This window comes from Pollicipes pollicipes, unplaced genomic scaffold (assembly GCF_011947565.3).
Source record: "Pollicipes pollicipes isolate AB1234 unplaced genomic scaffold, Ppol_2.1 Scaffold_6686;HRSCAF=7923_pilon_pilon_pilon, whole genome shotgun sequence".
In the NCBI taxonomy this organism is placed as follows: domain Eukaryota; kingdom Metazoa; phylum Arthropoda; class Thecostraca; order Pollicipedomorpha; family Pollicipedidae; genus Pollicipes; species Pollicipes pollicipes.
Genome location: NW_023596921.1, coordinates 3,981,041 through 3,997,981, shown reverse-complemented (window position 1 = coordinate 3,997,981; position 16,941 = coordinate 3,981,041). Strand labels below are relative to the sequence as shown.

The following is a 16,941-nucleotide window of genomic DNA, read 5'->3' as shown; positions in this document are numbered from 1 at the left end:
CTTTGTCCCTGCTCGGAAAATGGGCCCTTAGGCTCACGCCGCCGCGGAGCCGATTAGCGCTACTAGTGGCGTCGGACCAAGTTATAGGCCCTTATCGACTCAGTGGGTCCCTGATCGGGGCGCAGGACCCTCTGGCTGACATTTGTGTGCGGACGTTGCGGACGGTGCCCCTGAATGGGACCTCTGGGTGTCTTTTCAGGTTCTTAATCGCAGGTTCCAAGGGGCCTGAAGGGCCGTCGGAACCTTAGGGGGTGGCACGTGCCTCCTGTGCCCACCTCCCTTGCCTGCACTACTGGTTGGTTGGTTGGTACATATTGCTGCACCGCGCCTGCACGCGCCTGCACGCGCCTAATACTGGTCATGAATGCGCGCATGACACCTGCAAGCCATCTAAACGTTATCGTTATGACCCAAAATAATATTTACCAGACGTCAACGGAGCACCGTGATACCTGAAAGCATGCACTAGCGTCATTTCGACACAACGACAGCAAGTTTTCCGAATGTTTCGTGTTTTCAGGCTATTTCGTTTTCAAATGGCATCAACGCAGAACATGCTTCAATAAAATTGAAGACACAACAACCAGAATTTGCAACGAAAAACTCCTGGAAAAGCTTCAACAGATGGAGTGGAATAGAAAAAATGAAGCGAAAAAAGGAGACACTGATCATAGACGTCAGGGGTTCAGAAATCATTGTATATGTAGAAGGACGGCAGTATGCAAACAAACTATACATGCCAAGAATATGTTTTAAAAAATGAAAACTTTTTCGGTTGAAAGGCGTTTCAGAACGCTGTTAGAATCCCCGACATTTCCAGATTTTAGTTTTTTGTAGACATTGAGGTGGGGGCGAGGTATAAGCATTAGGGATGTAATATTTGTTCAGACCATCGTTTTCGTCTGGTGTGTTTGTATGTACACAGCGTTTCGGTCAGGTAATTCTCTGACCGCCTACAGATGTTTTTAAGCCCTGAGTACTGCGTCGTGTTTGGCTTTCAGCTATGTATGCAGCACAACTTGAATTCTCTCCTTGGAATTGCTGGGATTTGAACTGAGACTTCTGATTTAGAGCACAGCGCTCTACCGAGCAAGCTAGCCAGAAGGGACAGTCCTTCGTTATTTCGCTTCGTTACACATCCTCTTTTTCGTCATTGGGGCCGTCCATGAATTACGTTGTGCATTCTTGCCCATTTTTTCAGGCCCCTCCCTTGCTTGTCACGCGCTTGTTACGCTTCGAGGGAGCTCTCCTGGTTACGCTGTGTTAAGCATAACGCCCCGAAAACACACCAACCATTTGAACCCTGCTGGAACTAAAGGTGTAAAACAAAGACTGGCGTATTGCTTGCAATGGATCCGACCATAAAGTTTGAATATTGAAAAACTTAAGCATTAAATACCCTTTAAAAGCAAGACTTTTCCATGCTCGGTATCTACATCTAAGCGTGAACGAAAAATTGATAAACCACCCTTCTCCCTCTCCTTGCTGGGCTTCAGTAACCTTCCGCCACCCCTCTCTCACACCCTCCCTGCATAACATAATATATGGATTGTCCCTTAGCCGGCTGGGTTGGGTTAAGAAATTCAGAAAAAGTGTATAGTCGGGCGAACTGGATCTGAGCTGACCGAATTGGACTGGACCACATCTTAAAACTCAATGTGCGAAGGGCATTACTTGTATGACCGGTCTTGACCGGTATACACCAATATTGAAAACACCCTATTGTAAATCAGCACCGGTACGTCATCTGTCTATCTGTCGAGTTCAGCCTTGAGTTATGCAAGAGGAAGAGAGAGATGGAGAGAGAGAAAGAGAGAGAGAGAGAGAGAGAGAGAGAGAGAGAGAGAGAAACAGAGAAGAGAGAGAGAGAGTGTGTGTGTGTGTGTGTGTGTGTGTGTGTGTGTGTGTGTGTGTGTGTGTGTGTGTGTGTGTGTGTATGTGTGTGTGTGTGTGTGTATGTGCGTGTGTGTGTGTGTGTGCGTGTGCGTGTGTGTGTGTGTGTGTGTGTGTGTGTGTGTGAAGCAATGGATGAACCAACTTGGTCCCGGTAGATATGTTGTCAGCTGTATGGACATAACGCCTATCGGAGGCCTGGCCATTGAAATGGCATCCAGCCCATTTGGGGTCTGCCCGAAGCTTCGACCACACTCAGGGTTAATAATACACTGGGAGGAGGACGTGACGCCAAACGTATTTACGGTCGGCTCCTCGCCAGGCATTGCCAACTCCAGACGGCTTTATTGTGAACTGGGGATCCGCCGGTGAAGCCATTCCGCACGAAAAAGATCCACTCAACAAACAAGTCCGTGCATCCAGCGCTGCAAAATACTTAACGGCCTCTGGAAAAAGGTGAGATTTCGATGCTATTTATTCGTACTGCGCTCCAGCGTTTTGCGTAACGGGATTCATTAAGCGGGGCTGATCGAATAGCCAGGGGTTCAGAGGGTCTCAACGGTTGAACATCAAAAGTGCTTTAAAAGTAGAATCCGTCCGTATTAGTGGCATGCATACGGCTGAATTGCAACGATGAATTTGCCTCGGAATGTGTTGTTACTGTAGTTTGGTAGAGGGAGGGGAGGGGTGTTCAACTGATGAGCGGCGTTTTGCACTTGCACGTATTCGGTGCGTATAGGCCAATCCAGCGGTTTCCACGGCATTGTGGGGATAGCAGTCATGAACGACTGTGCAGGCGGTACCTGTCAAAGCACTGCAAATGATAGTCATGCAGTAATCCGAAATTATGGAAATCGCCATCCGCCGTCCATTGCATAGAACGGTTAACAGTGATGATCCTAGAGAATTCGCTTAAATTTCGCAGCCATTTAACCAGATGACGAAGTTCCTTTAAGACCATACCAGCAGTCGTGGCGTTTCTGCGGCCTCGCTGCACCAGCCCCCGCCGCGATGAGTGAAGTGTGCAGCCGCGCTACATCATCACCGGGCCCGCGTCACCAATCACAAGACGAAACGTTTGAATACCTTCAGCCCGCGCCACTGAGCACGACAGACTGCGCGGCTGAGCCCTCGCCGGGTGTTCGTGGGCGGTCGCCAGCATCCCCCACCGTCCAGGGGTGCTCCGCCGCCGCCCGAGTGCTGGCTTCTCTCGGTGCCCTCCGCCGGCCTGGCTTGTTGATGCCGGCGGGGCGGAAAACGCCCGGCGCGCGGGCCGCGAATGGGCGCTGTTGTGGAGCACGAGCGTCGTCGCTACGCTCCTCAAGCCGCTTTGGAGAGGAGCATCGATCCACGGCACTTCATGGATTGGATAAATCCGTGGACAGCGGATTGCTCAGCAGAACATTGGATTGGTCCAGATAAGAACAAATGCACGGAGCCCGCACATCAGAGCCGGATCGGATTTCATAATTATTCGGGTCACTAGGAAACCTTTGGACAGGAAATAAGCCATGATGTGGATCAGATTTGGGGGGTTTTAGGGCGCATCGACTGCTGTAGATCATGCAGCGTGTAGATCAGAATGTGTGTCATTTAAAGTGCATCATTTAAGGAATAAGCTAAGAGCTTGGACATATAATTTGTCACACAGTTTCTCACGTCTCACAACAAATTGCATTGCGAATGAAGGTTTTGAATTGTGACTTGCTGTTAATTTAGGAATCGTGAAATGTAAAGCATTGCATTCTGTTTGGTGCTTCCCAGATGCGTGATACGCTTCAGTGCAAGACATCTATAACCAACCTTCTCGGCCGGTAGTAGATGATCACTGCAACCAGAGTCTTTCCAAATGACTCAATGAATGTTGATTTGTGTAGTCACTCAGGATATTTGTATGGAATTTGTTAAAGTAGAACAATTACATATGCTGAGATATGCCACATCTGTCGGCTCACGACGACAAACTTGAAAACTTGGTCAGGATTTTATGAACATATTTTTGCTATAGACCGAACAGGATGGAAGTCAGGCAGAAGTTAAGTCAGCCAGGCAGGTGGCACTAGCAGGAGCTTACGAGCAGTGCAAACAAAGATGTTCATTCTGTCAACTTTATGAAGAGCGGTGCTGGAGAGCGGCAGATGCACGAATACGAAACGCACGCCAGCTGAGCGCTTTGAAAGCAATGTCATCGTTGAATGTACCTGATCGTTCTCGGCTGCAAATTTAGAAATTACAACAACACTTTTGGCTGATGCTGAGAAATCAACCTTGATTGAAACCTGCCCGACAGTCTGAAGCCTGCTGCCTGGTGAGCGCTTGCTCGCTGCCCTAGCAGCACATCACCTGATTCTAATATTGAATATGCACGCCGGCCGTCAGCTTTCCTGTTGTCTTGGCGGGTGCGGTGATCGACCGGCCCGGAAACCGCAGGCACGCTACCTTGGGGCACACCAAGGTAGCGTGCCCCCGGCAGCGACGGTCCACGATCACCTATGGCTGTCGGTCGTGTAACTTGACACCAGTTGCTCTAGTTGACACTGGAATCAAAAGGCTCTGAAATGGTGGACGCGTATGCATCATTCAGCCTATGGTCATATTTTGGGTGTTGTCTCATGCTGTTTACCAATGTCCAAAAAGAAGCGGGAGTTTTATGCCCCCCGCCTCCCCATGGGCGAATTTCGCGCACATAACCAATGCAATTAACGCGTCCTTGAAGCTCAATAAGTAACTAAATAAGCAGTGGCGAAGTTGTCCACTTCGCCACAGGACACTTCAGGTGGTCCAGAGTTTTACCACATGTATATTTGAGGTAAACGAACTGGTTTGGCGTACCTCAGATAGTCGTCTACTGCGATTTGTGCCCGTTACAAAATACTTTGACAGTACAACAGCCTAGAGCTACGCATTCACCTTCCCCGAACAGCACTGAAGATGTGCAACGCTTCCTACATTAGTTCACCGCACGTGATGCGTTACACTCACCCGCAGCTGTGCATTATGCCTCAGTTCAGTCGCCTGCTGTGTTTTATGCCTGCATTCATCTTGGAAAATCGAGAAGCAAAAAAAAAACGTTTGCATTTCTGACCGTTTGTGTGTATGCCATGTGTAATATGCTGGCATGGTAGATGCACTCCCATTGCGTTTTCAGGTTTCATATTCCATCCGCTGTGCGACGTCCATGGCTTAACCCGCGCGGGTTATGTTATGTGCTTCCAAGTTTTGTGCCCTCCTACAATGAGAATAATTTTTATTCCTAGGTTCTAAATTAAACTGATTATGTTTAATGGCTAAATAATCAGGCAAGCGTCGCAAAAACAGAATGAACTCTTTAACGCATGTCCCTCGAACTTTACGGAGGGTTAAGCACAGCTGTATGCACTTTTTGTGTTTGCATATGCATAAGTGCGTCTTTCAAAGATGTTTCAACACTTAAACATGTGCCGCAGATGTCAAAGACAGGCTATGACAGTACCTCGGCCCTCTGCACTGGGTGCCGAGTGCGATGCGCGCAGCATCTTGGCTCGTCCCCTGCATCAATCACTTAAACCCCGCGCAGCACCTGAGCACGGGCGGAAACCCCAGCGTCTACAAACCGACAACTGCTCTGAAGCCAGTGTCGCCGCTTTTTGCATTTGCATCATGCGAACTGACAGGGGCACGGGCGGAACCAACGCCAAGCGGTCCCGAATGTCGTTGCCTGAATACGATGGAGCTACAAAGCACGTATGTTGATCACTGTCACAGTCACGCTATGTACCCATCTTCGGTATCGCTTACCATCCGGGTGTTTATTTTTGGGCTTTGCTGATTTAGTAATCTGTTGCGTTAGTTGGCCTAGGTTGGTTGGTTGGTTGGTTGGTTGGTTGGTTAGTTGGTTGGTTAGGTGGCTGGTAGCTAGCTGGTGAGAATGGCAGTAGGGAGCAGGGCACCAGGCAGAAGTGAGGTAACATACAATGAGGAAAGTAATGCGAGTGGCAAGTGAACAACCAGCTACCAATAAGCCAATGGCCACAAGTACATCCACACGGCAACCGAAATACGAAGGTTGTGAGCCCAGGGTCAACGTTTTACCACCACTAGCATGCAACATTTTTACCCCAGTTTTCCAAGATGTAGCTTATTTATGGTGCCACGACTTTGAATTAGATACAGCGACGCAGCCGAGGGAGCGGCCAGCGTCCCGGGTTTATCCAAGGATAAAGGTTTTCATTTTTCATGTTTTGTGACAGATGTCCTGGCAGAAAGATAAAAATCGACGTGATGCGTCTCCTTGAGCTCCGTGCCTCTTTCTTCCGAACATTCTGGTAGCACCCGTGGTGGGTTGTTCAAATGCTGATGAATGCTCGATTGAAGGCAAACATCATGGGTAGTCACTGCATACTTCAGTTTAGGTCAGCGTCAAAATGCAACTCTATAGCATTGATATAGGCTTGTAGATCCTACCGAACCATAGCCCAGGACTAGACAAATGACCAGTATTTTTCACATTATTTATTATTAAGCTTTCAGGGAAACTTTTGTTCATCTCAACATTGTGGGTCACAAATAGGGTGAAAATTGTTTGTCTGGTTCCCTTATATAGGACAATCATTTCAATACCCCCTCATGGTATTAGTGCCAGTCAATGAAAGAATTTTAAAATATATTGCAGCAAAGCTGTGCATGGCATCCATGTCACTTCGAGGGTCACATAGAGGCATTACTTCATGCAACAATCAAAGCAAGACCAAGTCAGACAAAGTCTGCTCTGGTTTTTTCAACAACCAGTGAGCACGCTGTGCTCCACCAGCGAGCATAATTTGTTCAAACCTTGCAAGCCATATTGATAGGATGGCTTATAGCACCATCTTTGCGCAGTGACACATAACACTCAATTAAAAAGACGTAACGCATCTGTAAGCCGAATAGTAGTTCTGCAGTTGTGATGTTTGTGCAGTATTTTCTGCGCACCATGCTGTGTAATTTTGAATAACATGTCCACCCACAATGCACGCTGACTGAGATATTTTATTCTCCATTCATATAACGTCAGAAGAACGCTGCAACTCAAACATTTCAAAATGCTGACCTACTGCGCATAATACCACATAATACTATGCATAAATAAAATGCCTACTAAACATAATTTTACATCACCAACGCTCAGCACCTCACCACACTCATTTTCATCTAAGGGAGAGTAGAGAGGGTTGCATCAGTTTTCACTCTAAGCTCCCACTTACCATAACTACATGAGATAGAACTAAGATTCTTGTATTTGCAGAGACAGCTGTGACCATCAGCTGTACATGTAGCGGTAAAGTTTTGGAGGACACGCCCTCGTTTTTCGTTTTTTTTCTTATTTTTATTGATTGCTTCTAAGTAAACCCCATAGCGGGGGAAGTTGAACTTACGTTTGTTCGTGGAGTAAGTAGCATCGCAAGCAAACTGAGCAAACTAAGACATGCAGACTAAATGCGCTCCTCTGTGCTGTTGCGTAATTCGTCCTGATTGCAGCCTGACAAATTTTTGCCCCTTTAACAACCCTCGACATTTTGGAAGAAAGTTGGCACCACCTTGAAACCCTTGACTAGCAGATGCCATCTGCTTTCCAGTGCATACGACACATTTTCTTCCTCAGCACTCAGTATACCATTCGCATTGGTCTAGTTATGCTATAAGTCCTTAAGCACACATCAACACTGATCGCTATGAATTCCAACGATCTGCAAAAATATGTTTGTTGCGCTCACCCCAAGACGAGACGCGTGCACGTGTGTGACCGGAGGTACACTGGAGGGCACAGGGAGCTGCTTTGCGTAAGCTGAGTGACTCGGGACTGCCATCCGTCACATCCATTTGGAATAAGTCACCCGGATGCTACTTGGACATGATACAACTCACCCCACTTTGTAATATGTACTGTCTCCCGTAAAATCCTGCAGGCATATAATGTTTTGTCATGCCCATTCGTTCATATGCTAGGCTAGCCCGCAAATATTGACAAGCATTTCACATGATAACACCTGGGGTGAGATAAAAAAAATTGGCTTCAATGTTCAGCAGCTTTTAGAACTACGGGGGGGGGGGGGGTCCAGATAAAATTAACACGCACTCGGATAAGGGTCAAATTGACTCCCGAAGATTGTTGCATAATTGTTTCCGAACGGCGAGGCGTACCCACGCCAAATATTGCAAAGCTGTAGGCAATTGAATAGCGGATGTTTTGGTATTAAAAACTTAGTTGCATCTTATCAAGTCGTTGACCTACGGCAGGTCAAAATCAGGCCATTGATTCAGCGAAGTCAGTTTCTCGGCAACCGTCCAATTTTATGCAACAACGAAGTGCTAGACAAAGCCATGCTTTCTCTGAGATACTTTCCTAAACCATGACAACTACAAAAATCATTGACCTAGGGTCAGGTATATAGGTCAGACCAATGTCAAAAACCAACCTGTTTTATTACTCTCGGGATTGCTGTATGAGGTAGTTTCTGGCGCTCATTTCGTATTTATTGATAACAGGAACCGCGTTATGCATCTTCCATGGACATTGTGAAGGGCAGAATAGGTCATTAACCTAAACTGACCCACGTCAACACTTTGTTTTCAGGAGCATACTGTCTAGCGTAATCTTTATCAATTATTCAAGTGCAAAACTCAAAGCAGTCTTGTATGGTTTTGGTTACCATAATCTTCTAAAGATCAAACAACGTCACTGACCTTAAACGAGCACGTGACCTTTTTCTTAGTGCGGTTATCTAGATCTGGGGCATCTTGGAGACCAGCCTGGAGTTTGACCTTGTTTGACCCAAATAACACGAACTTGGACCTCGAACGTTGACTTAAGTGAGTTTACGCGCAAGCCAACACATCCTGTACATTTGGTGTGTCTAGCTCTCTTAGTTACTGAGATCTCAGAGGGTCAAAATGGCCCCCCTAAGATCTCGGGAACTAAGAAAGCTGAAGACACCAAATTTGCAGGGTGTGTTGACCTGTACATAAACTCACTTAGGTCAAAGTTTGAGGTCACTAGATCATGACCTTCTGGTCAAATAAAGGCAAACAAGGTCAAATTCCAGGTCGGTCCCCCAAGTGCCTCCAGAACCTAGATAACTGTTTCTAAGCAAAATTTGACAAGCTCATGTAAGGTCAGTGAACTTGTTTGACTTTTTGAACGTCATGGGAACCAAAACCATGTAAGACTGCTCTGAGTTTTGCATTTGAATAAGCAACAAAGATTACGGTAGGCAGCATGCTCCTAAAAGAAAGGTCGAGCGGGGTCATTTTAGGTCAATAACCTATTCTGAGCTCTGAAAACTCAATGGAAGATGTATGAGGCGGTTCCTGCCATCAATGAATTCAAAATGAGCACCGAAAACTACCCCATACAGGAAGCCCTAGGGTAATAAAACAGGTTGGTTTTGACCTTTGTCTGGTCTTCATACCTGACCTTAGGTCGACATAATTTGCTGATGTTATGTTTGTGTTGCCTAATAAAGCATCTCAAAGATGTATAGCTTCATCAAACACTCCGTTGTTCGCATCAGGTTGAACGATTCCCCACACATTGTCTCCGCTAAAATCATGGCCTGACTTTGACCTGTCATAGGTCAGTGACCTTGCAAGGTACATTTAAATTTCTTACACCAAACGATCCACTATTTAATTGCTAACAGCTCTGCAACATTTGGTGCAGCTAAGCCGCGCCGTTCGAAAACCATTCTGAAAAACCTTCGGGGGGGGGGGCAATCTGACCCCCCACCCGAGCGCGTGTTAAAAGAAATGGTCCACATTTGAAGATATTGCCCCAAGTACAAGACATTATAAAATAGCTCACTTGTAACTTTTATTGTACTTTTAAGTGGAAAAATTGCACCAGTTAAGATAACTTCTCTTTTAAGAAAAAGCTTTTCAATACGTCATTGTTTACGTCATCTTGCCTGGTACAACACTGATTGAGAGTCGACAACTGTATCTGCATTGGCCCTCATCGCCATATAGCTAATGAAATTACAGGATTTGAATGACATCATTATGATGTCAGGGATGTCTGGGTGATCTTGAAATGGTCGCCGAAAAGCCGCACATATTTGCGGCGTATGGCTGAGACAGCAGAGGGGTTTAGGTCTTGAGGAGGGCAGCGCTGTGAACTGCACCGAATAATCTTCAAGATGACTACTTCAGTGCAAAACCCCGTATAAACTTAGAGCACTCCTTTTAATTAAGTGTCCCTAACGCTGGCGGGAAATTTGCTGACAAGACCGGCATAAATTAGTTGTTGACAGGCAAAAGCGCACTATCGTGGTTGCAGTGACTTGGCGACTTTCCACAGAAACGAGGAGGCACGCCAAAAGGCCTGGGCGGACGGTTCCAGGGGCCCAGCCACAAGATGTTCTGGAAAAGAGCCACAACAAACGGTTCTGTTCGCGAACTGTTCCCCATGCTCCGACCTCCTAAGACCCGCTAGTCAACACTGATGATAGCATCACCAGACAAGAGCTGCTGCGCTACGTGAAACCCAGATGTTATGTTTTGTTTGACGACCCCTCACTCGCATAGCAGATAACTATGCAGTGGGCCCATTTGATAGCAGAATGGATATAACTGAACAACCGGGTGCAAGTGTAACTGAACAACAGTGGCAAGTGTATTAGTCACACAATCGTGACTGGTGGCGTTCTATTACCAATCCAATGACAAAGCACGATATCATCAGTCAGCGATATTTATCAGTTATTCCACGCCCGTCATATTGAAACGACAAAAGACACTCCAGATAGGCCACGTCGCGGTTCAGAATGAGCAAGAGCTGAACCTCTGGCAGGGTGTAGATTATGCGGTCGATTGTTCACGGTAATGCACCTCATTTTTAAGGAAATGTACCACATTCGAAGATATTGAAGAAATCATCAGATATGATGGAATAGGTTCACTTATCACTACTGGTATGCTTATCAGTGGAAAAGACTGTCCAAGACACCACAGTTTTTCTGTTTAGTAAATATATGCCTCAATACGGAATTGTTTGTTTACGTCATTGTACCTTGCACAACAGTGATTGAAGGCCAATTGATGGCCATTATACATGGAAATCGTCTTCACGAACGCCAGATATGTACGACTCGACAATCACCTTTTTATTGGCATTTGTCGTCGCACGAGCAATGAAATAGTAAGATTTGAATGGCGTTATCATAGCGTCATGGATGCCTGGGTGACCTTGAAATAGTCTTCCGAAACAGCCAGCTTGTTTGCGGGTATGTAGCTCAGAATCTAGATGTTTTAGACCTCAAGAGGGGCAGGGCTGTAAACGGCGCCAAGTGATCTTCCAGATGGTATTTCAGTTCAAGACCCCATACAAACGTGGAACACTCCCTTGAAGTCTGAAGGCGACCTTGGGCTTTTGAGGGTTGCTGGTTTTCCCATATGTTGTTGGATGCGGTTCTTGAGATTACCCCAAGGCATGAAGTCCGGGTGCGACAATCAGTTATGATTTCTTCCCTAGTGTGATGACTAGTCTGGGTCTATTATTGCGACGCTTGGACAATCTCGCAGATTTTGAACGTAACAGAACACACAGTGCAGTTTATTACTGAGAAGGAATGGTAACGACTGTTGGTCGACTTCAACTGTTGCAGAAACAGTGCAGACTACTGATCCAAAAGCTCCACATCAAGGACACAGTTAAAAACTCAAAAGACGCCTCATGTTATAAAACACGTCACATGAACCACTTTTAAGATTATTTGATGCCTACTGTATTCGAAATTTGCCCACCGCGGTGTGCATTTAGCTTTTTACTGCCGGTAGCCAAAGTCCTTTGAGGCTCATGTCGTTCAACTCAGAGCGAGATCAGTTAGACTACCAATATTAGCTCAGTTAATCGATACTGCGTCACCTCCCTCCAGGACAATCCCGATCCAATATGAGCCCAACTCCACGCCTACTCAGTCACGCGCGCACCTGCACCTCGTACAGGCGTCTCCGGTCCGCTGGGCACCGCTAATCGTGGGTGTATTCCCCCTCTCGCCTCCCCCCCCCCCCCTCCCCCTTAGCCCAACAATAGCGGCCAGTTGCAGGCAGCGCCGGCCGCGCGGACCGCAGCCGCAGCACCGACAGCGCGGCCGCAGCCGCAGCACCGACCGCAGCGCGGCAGTGAGCACCCGACGACGGCTGGACAAAACGACCGGCCCTGTCCACAGCGTGCGACCCGGGGGCGCTGAAGCGATCGGCCCCAGTCCACAGCGAGTGCCCCGGGGGCGCTGAAGCGACCGGCCCCAGTCCACAGCGAGCGACCCGGGGGCGCTGAAGCAACCGGCCCCAGTCCACAGCGAGCGACCCGGGGCGCTGATGGCTCGGCCGCTGAGCGGACGCTGGCTTCCGCGTGATCACAACTCATCAGTGAAAGAAGCGAGCGCGGTGCCGAGGCCGGACGGCCGCGCACCGTCTCGGTTTCCTGGGCGCCAACCGTTGCGTGCTGGATGCATGCATTGCGGCCACGTGCCGCGGGAGCTATGCTTGCAAACAATGCTGAGAGGCGTCATCAGGGACTCGCAGCACTGTAATCAGCCGGCCGATTCGCTCATTATGGGATCTATGAGGCGATGTTGGCTGCAGCACCGCCGCACGCGACGGGCAATGAGGCCGGCGGCGCTGCGCGGCGCTTCCGGTGTGGTTACCGCGCTGGGTCTGACCAATGACATTCAGCCACGCCTGAATTCTAGCAGCTGTTGAGATCATATGGTCAGACAGAGAGATCGGGCCATTTGGTCTAGCTTACGAAGCATAATGATCATTTTCTGCATGCTTCTTATGCATCGATTACATCACTGTTTTAAGTTCATGAGGTATCGATTTCGTTTCATTTTCAATTATTTTTCATGTTGTAAGGCCTGACAATACCATCAAACTGGAAGCCTCGGCTGCGTCACTGCAAAACACCGTAGTCGTCTTCACTGCCAAGCTTCGACAATTTACGCACGCGACGCATATAAACAAGGAATGTTACAGTAGGTAAAACGGACAGAGCGGCCGTCAGTCGTAACGCATTTCCCTTCCGTCAGTCAACTCCAGTTCTGACAACAATACCGCCAAATGAGATTGCATGAGTCGGAAAGGAAATGCATGTTATATTCGAGCATACTCCACTCACCCCCGCTCAGCTCAGCCACTTCAGCTCACGGCAAACCCTCTTGGGACGAACATTGCCAACGGCAATGAAAATGGAAACACGAGCATCACCAAGGGCAGCGAGCAAGGAAGGCGCATGCCCAATCAGCACCGCGGGTGGAGCACTACGACGTTTGATCTAGAGCGACCAAAGCTGATCATATCCCCCGAGTCGAGTTATGTGAGCAGAGGGGGCTCGCTGTGGGTGGAAGCGATCAATGCTGGACCAATACGCGTTATCATCCGCAGTCTGCTGGCAGATAGGCAGCAGGATGCGGACACGTTTGGCGGATTCGTCGGCATCACGGCGATGACGAAGCCTTCCCCCTCCTGACGTCATTGCCACTGACGTAGGCTAATGAGGTTTTGACCGCCTGTTTGCCTGGAGCTGGCAAAATGGAAACTACCACGTGCATTGAACTGGGACACAAAATCGATCGGCACTATAGTGCTGACAAAATCAGCTCTGGTTCAGCCCACAGGGACACGGACACCCTTTCAAACGATTGCATATTTTTCGGCAAACGCATTGTACCGGCAGATTGAGAAGGGCCCTTTATTTTACACATGCCTGATCTCACAGGGATACAATAGCCATATTCGTGAACTGCATAGTCTCTCAAGGTGGGGATTAAACGACCTCCCGAGCAACCAAATTTGAAACAAAAAGTATCATTGTGAATGCCTTCAGGCACTCAACTGACTGCCTGGGCTCATCTTGTCTTAGACGATGCAGGGTGACTGCGTTACAGAGCTCTACAGAAGCACTCGTCTTGTATGATAAGCCGTCCTGCCTGCCTTGTCTTAGACGATGCAGGGTGACTGCGTTACAGAGCTCTACAGAAGCACTCATCTCGTGTGATAAGTCGTCCTGCCTGCCGAGTGACCGTCCGGCTCTCCTCGGCCAATGAGAAGAACGTCGGCCACAATATTCACGACTCGAGCCTCGCCGTGAGGGTGAGAGAGATCGCATCACTGCACTTCTGGATACAAGTTCGCACAGAACAACTGGCTTCGCGTGAGCTCATGTCGAGCACAGCCCACAGCATGCATGGTGCGGCCAGTGCGCGTGACCCAGGACTGACCTCGTCCGTGGGCCGACTGGTCGCTGACGTGCCGTCACTGGTGACCAGGGGCCGCTTCACCTCCCGGTGGCCTCGGCGGTTCTTCACCAGGTTGTATAGCGTTTTCAGCTGGGGAGAACGGTGGCGTCATACAGGCGTGACCACATGAGCATATGGTGCTACAGTCTGAGTAGGGTGCTTTAGACGCGCGGGTGACGTCACACTAGACCACATGAGCATATGGTGCTACAGTCTGAGTAGGGTGCTTTAGACGCGCGGGTGACATCACACTAGACCACATGAGCATCTGGTGCTACAGTCTGAGTAGGGTGCTTTAGACGCACGGGTGACGTCACACTTGCTCGCTCCATTTGTATGACCACGGTACATACCTTCTAACAGTCCGCTACACATAGAAATGTATTGTTACACACCGCTACACATCCTTCGCCGATACGCGTCATAACACGCCCGACAGTGTTGTTACCGGCCGGTCACCACTGGCAGCGATGTAGGCCAACAGAAAAAGAAATGTCACTGAAAAATAATGGTCAATCGCACTGATAACAGGTGGCTGAAATTTACCATACTTCAGAATTTGGGATCACGACCTACAATAAATATAGGCAGATGAAAACGGAGTGTAAATTACTGTTGAGAAAATTTTGACCATCGACCGCTCCATTCCTAGTCGTCGAAACAGCTGGATAATTTTGTTTCAACTTTCAAGCCGTTAGACAAATCCACCATTCATGATTATTGTCTGGACGTCAAGCGCTCTCGAATCTGCCTTTCGTCCGTCGAATAACCCCCTCCCCGCCGATGGGGAGTAGTTTACGCCCCGATGCTGTCGCCGCCGAGTTTTAGTGGCGGCGCATTCTGGGGTAAAATGATTCCCTGGGGACCCGCCTGTGCTGTCCAGCGGACTCGCCAAGCCAGCCGTCCGCCTGGCTTTGCCGTACTGCACTCCATTAGCTCCGGGCTCGCGGCCACGCGGCGGAAACAGGCTGAGAGCCTACCCTGCCGCCGGCATACTGTTCCTAGCAGGTGTGCAGGTGCCACGGACGCGCTGAAAGCGGGCCGCACGCGCGCGTGACTGGTGTGGTGCCGACATACCGGGCGCTGGCGGGGAGTGCCGACTGGAGGGGCTGGCGGGGAGTGGTGGCGTGAGGGGTTTGATGGGGAGTCGCGACTGTAGGGTGCTGGTGGGGAGCGACGACTGGATGTTGCTAATGTGGGGCGGCGGCTAAAAGGTGTTGGTGAGGAGCGGCGACTGGCGGGTGAAGTAGTGAACACTTGTTCGGGAATTAGTTAAAATTTCATGTCAAAGCAAAGCAATTTTTGCGAATTGTTGCTCGGGGAATGGCCAGGTGTACGAGTGTCATTCTGTCCCGCTGGGCCAGGCATTGTACTGATTGCAAGCCTTCACACGTCACCCAGGTCTTACGGAGAAATGGGCTGGGGTTTACATGTGGGCAGCTAAGCACTCGATGCTTGCCAAGCGAAACACCAGCTGGTCGCCGGAGGTCTGAAAAATAAGCTTTACTCATGAAAGCCTAATGAGAAAGGGCGAAAGGTCTGAAGTCTGCACATTACGAGTGCATGGTGTTCCTAGATGCAAAGCATCCTATTCATTATCGAAGGTGAAACCACGTTTCGAGCACGAAAAACTTGTCTGGTCGGAATTTTAATGGTTTATTTTTCTTTATCTGAAAAACATGTCGTCCAAATAGTCCATTGGCAACATTTCAAGAATATGTTTGGCTTGCGTTCGCAGCTTCGGTAAAATGTGCAACGTCCCGTTCATGGCATGTTGACTCGATTTACCGTCCGTACTTTACACCTGAGCAAGCCAAGCGATGTTCTCCATCCTAAAATATGAGCAGTCAAAGAGGTCCGTCCTGACGTCATGCTTCGTTCTTGTCTGTAAAATTTTACATCACCGCGCATTTCAACCGAAACGCCCACCGATTTCTGAGATTGCTTAATCCTGTTAACGCAAATTAACAGCATTTACCGTAGAATTGCCGCTGTGCATACCTAGCATGTTTCTTAAGATGCCCGGTGCTGAATATTCAACACATCTCTACCATTATTTTATGTTGTGATATGCAGTAGGAGTCTACTTGTACGGTGTAACATTCTATGTCGCTTCTCTCACCGCGCATATTTCAGTGTACGTTTCTCAGACAAATCTCCGCGCACATTTCTGGTACACTGCCTGCAGCTTCCATATCAGGTCCTTCCAGCATGCACATATCCCGGAATCGGATGATTTGCTGTGTCTGGTGCAGTGAAGCACCGGCGGGTACCATGACACCCAGACGCGCCACAATTCTCGGTGGTCCGTCTGTCACTGGACGCTGGGACCGGTGACTCCCGATTGTGCGCCGCCGCAGGACCGGTGACGGCTAATCGTGCGCCGCCGCAGGACCGGTGACGGTCAACCGTGCGCCGCCGCAGGACCGGTGACCTCCGACCGTGCGCCGCCGCAAGACCGGTGACCTCCGACCGTGCGCCGCCGCAGGACCGGTGACAGCCGACCGTGCGCCGCCGCAAGACCGGTGACCCCCGACCATGCGCCTCCGCAGGATCGGTGACGGCCGATCGTGCGCCGCCGCAGGACCGATAACGGCCGATCGTGCGCCGCCGCAGGACCGGTAACAGCGGACCGTGCGCCGCCGCAGGACCGGTGACGGCTGATCGTGCGCCGCCGCAGGACCGGTGACGGCTGATCGTGCGCCGCCGCAGGACCGGTGACGCCGTGATCCGCGATCGATCCGCCGACCGCACGCCCGACGAACGGGGGCCACCGGCCGACGGACGGTCTCGG

General features: G+C 49.3%; 1 protein-coding gene across 1 annotated transcript in view; it reads right to left on the bottom strand.

Annotated features, from left to right (window-relative positions):
- LOC119107319 (uncharacterized) overlaps nucleotides 1-16,941 on the bottom strand; it is a 130,039-nt gene that overhangs the window by 38,985 nt on the left and 74,113 nt on the right. The window contains exon 7 of the mRNA XM_037230745.1: nucleotides 14,130-14,237. Within this exon, the coding sequence (XP_037086640.1) occupies nucleotides 14,130-14,237 (108 nt within the window). The remainder of the gene's footprint in view (nucleotides 1-14,129; nucleotides 14,238-16,941) is intronic.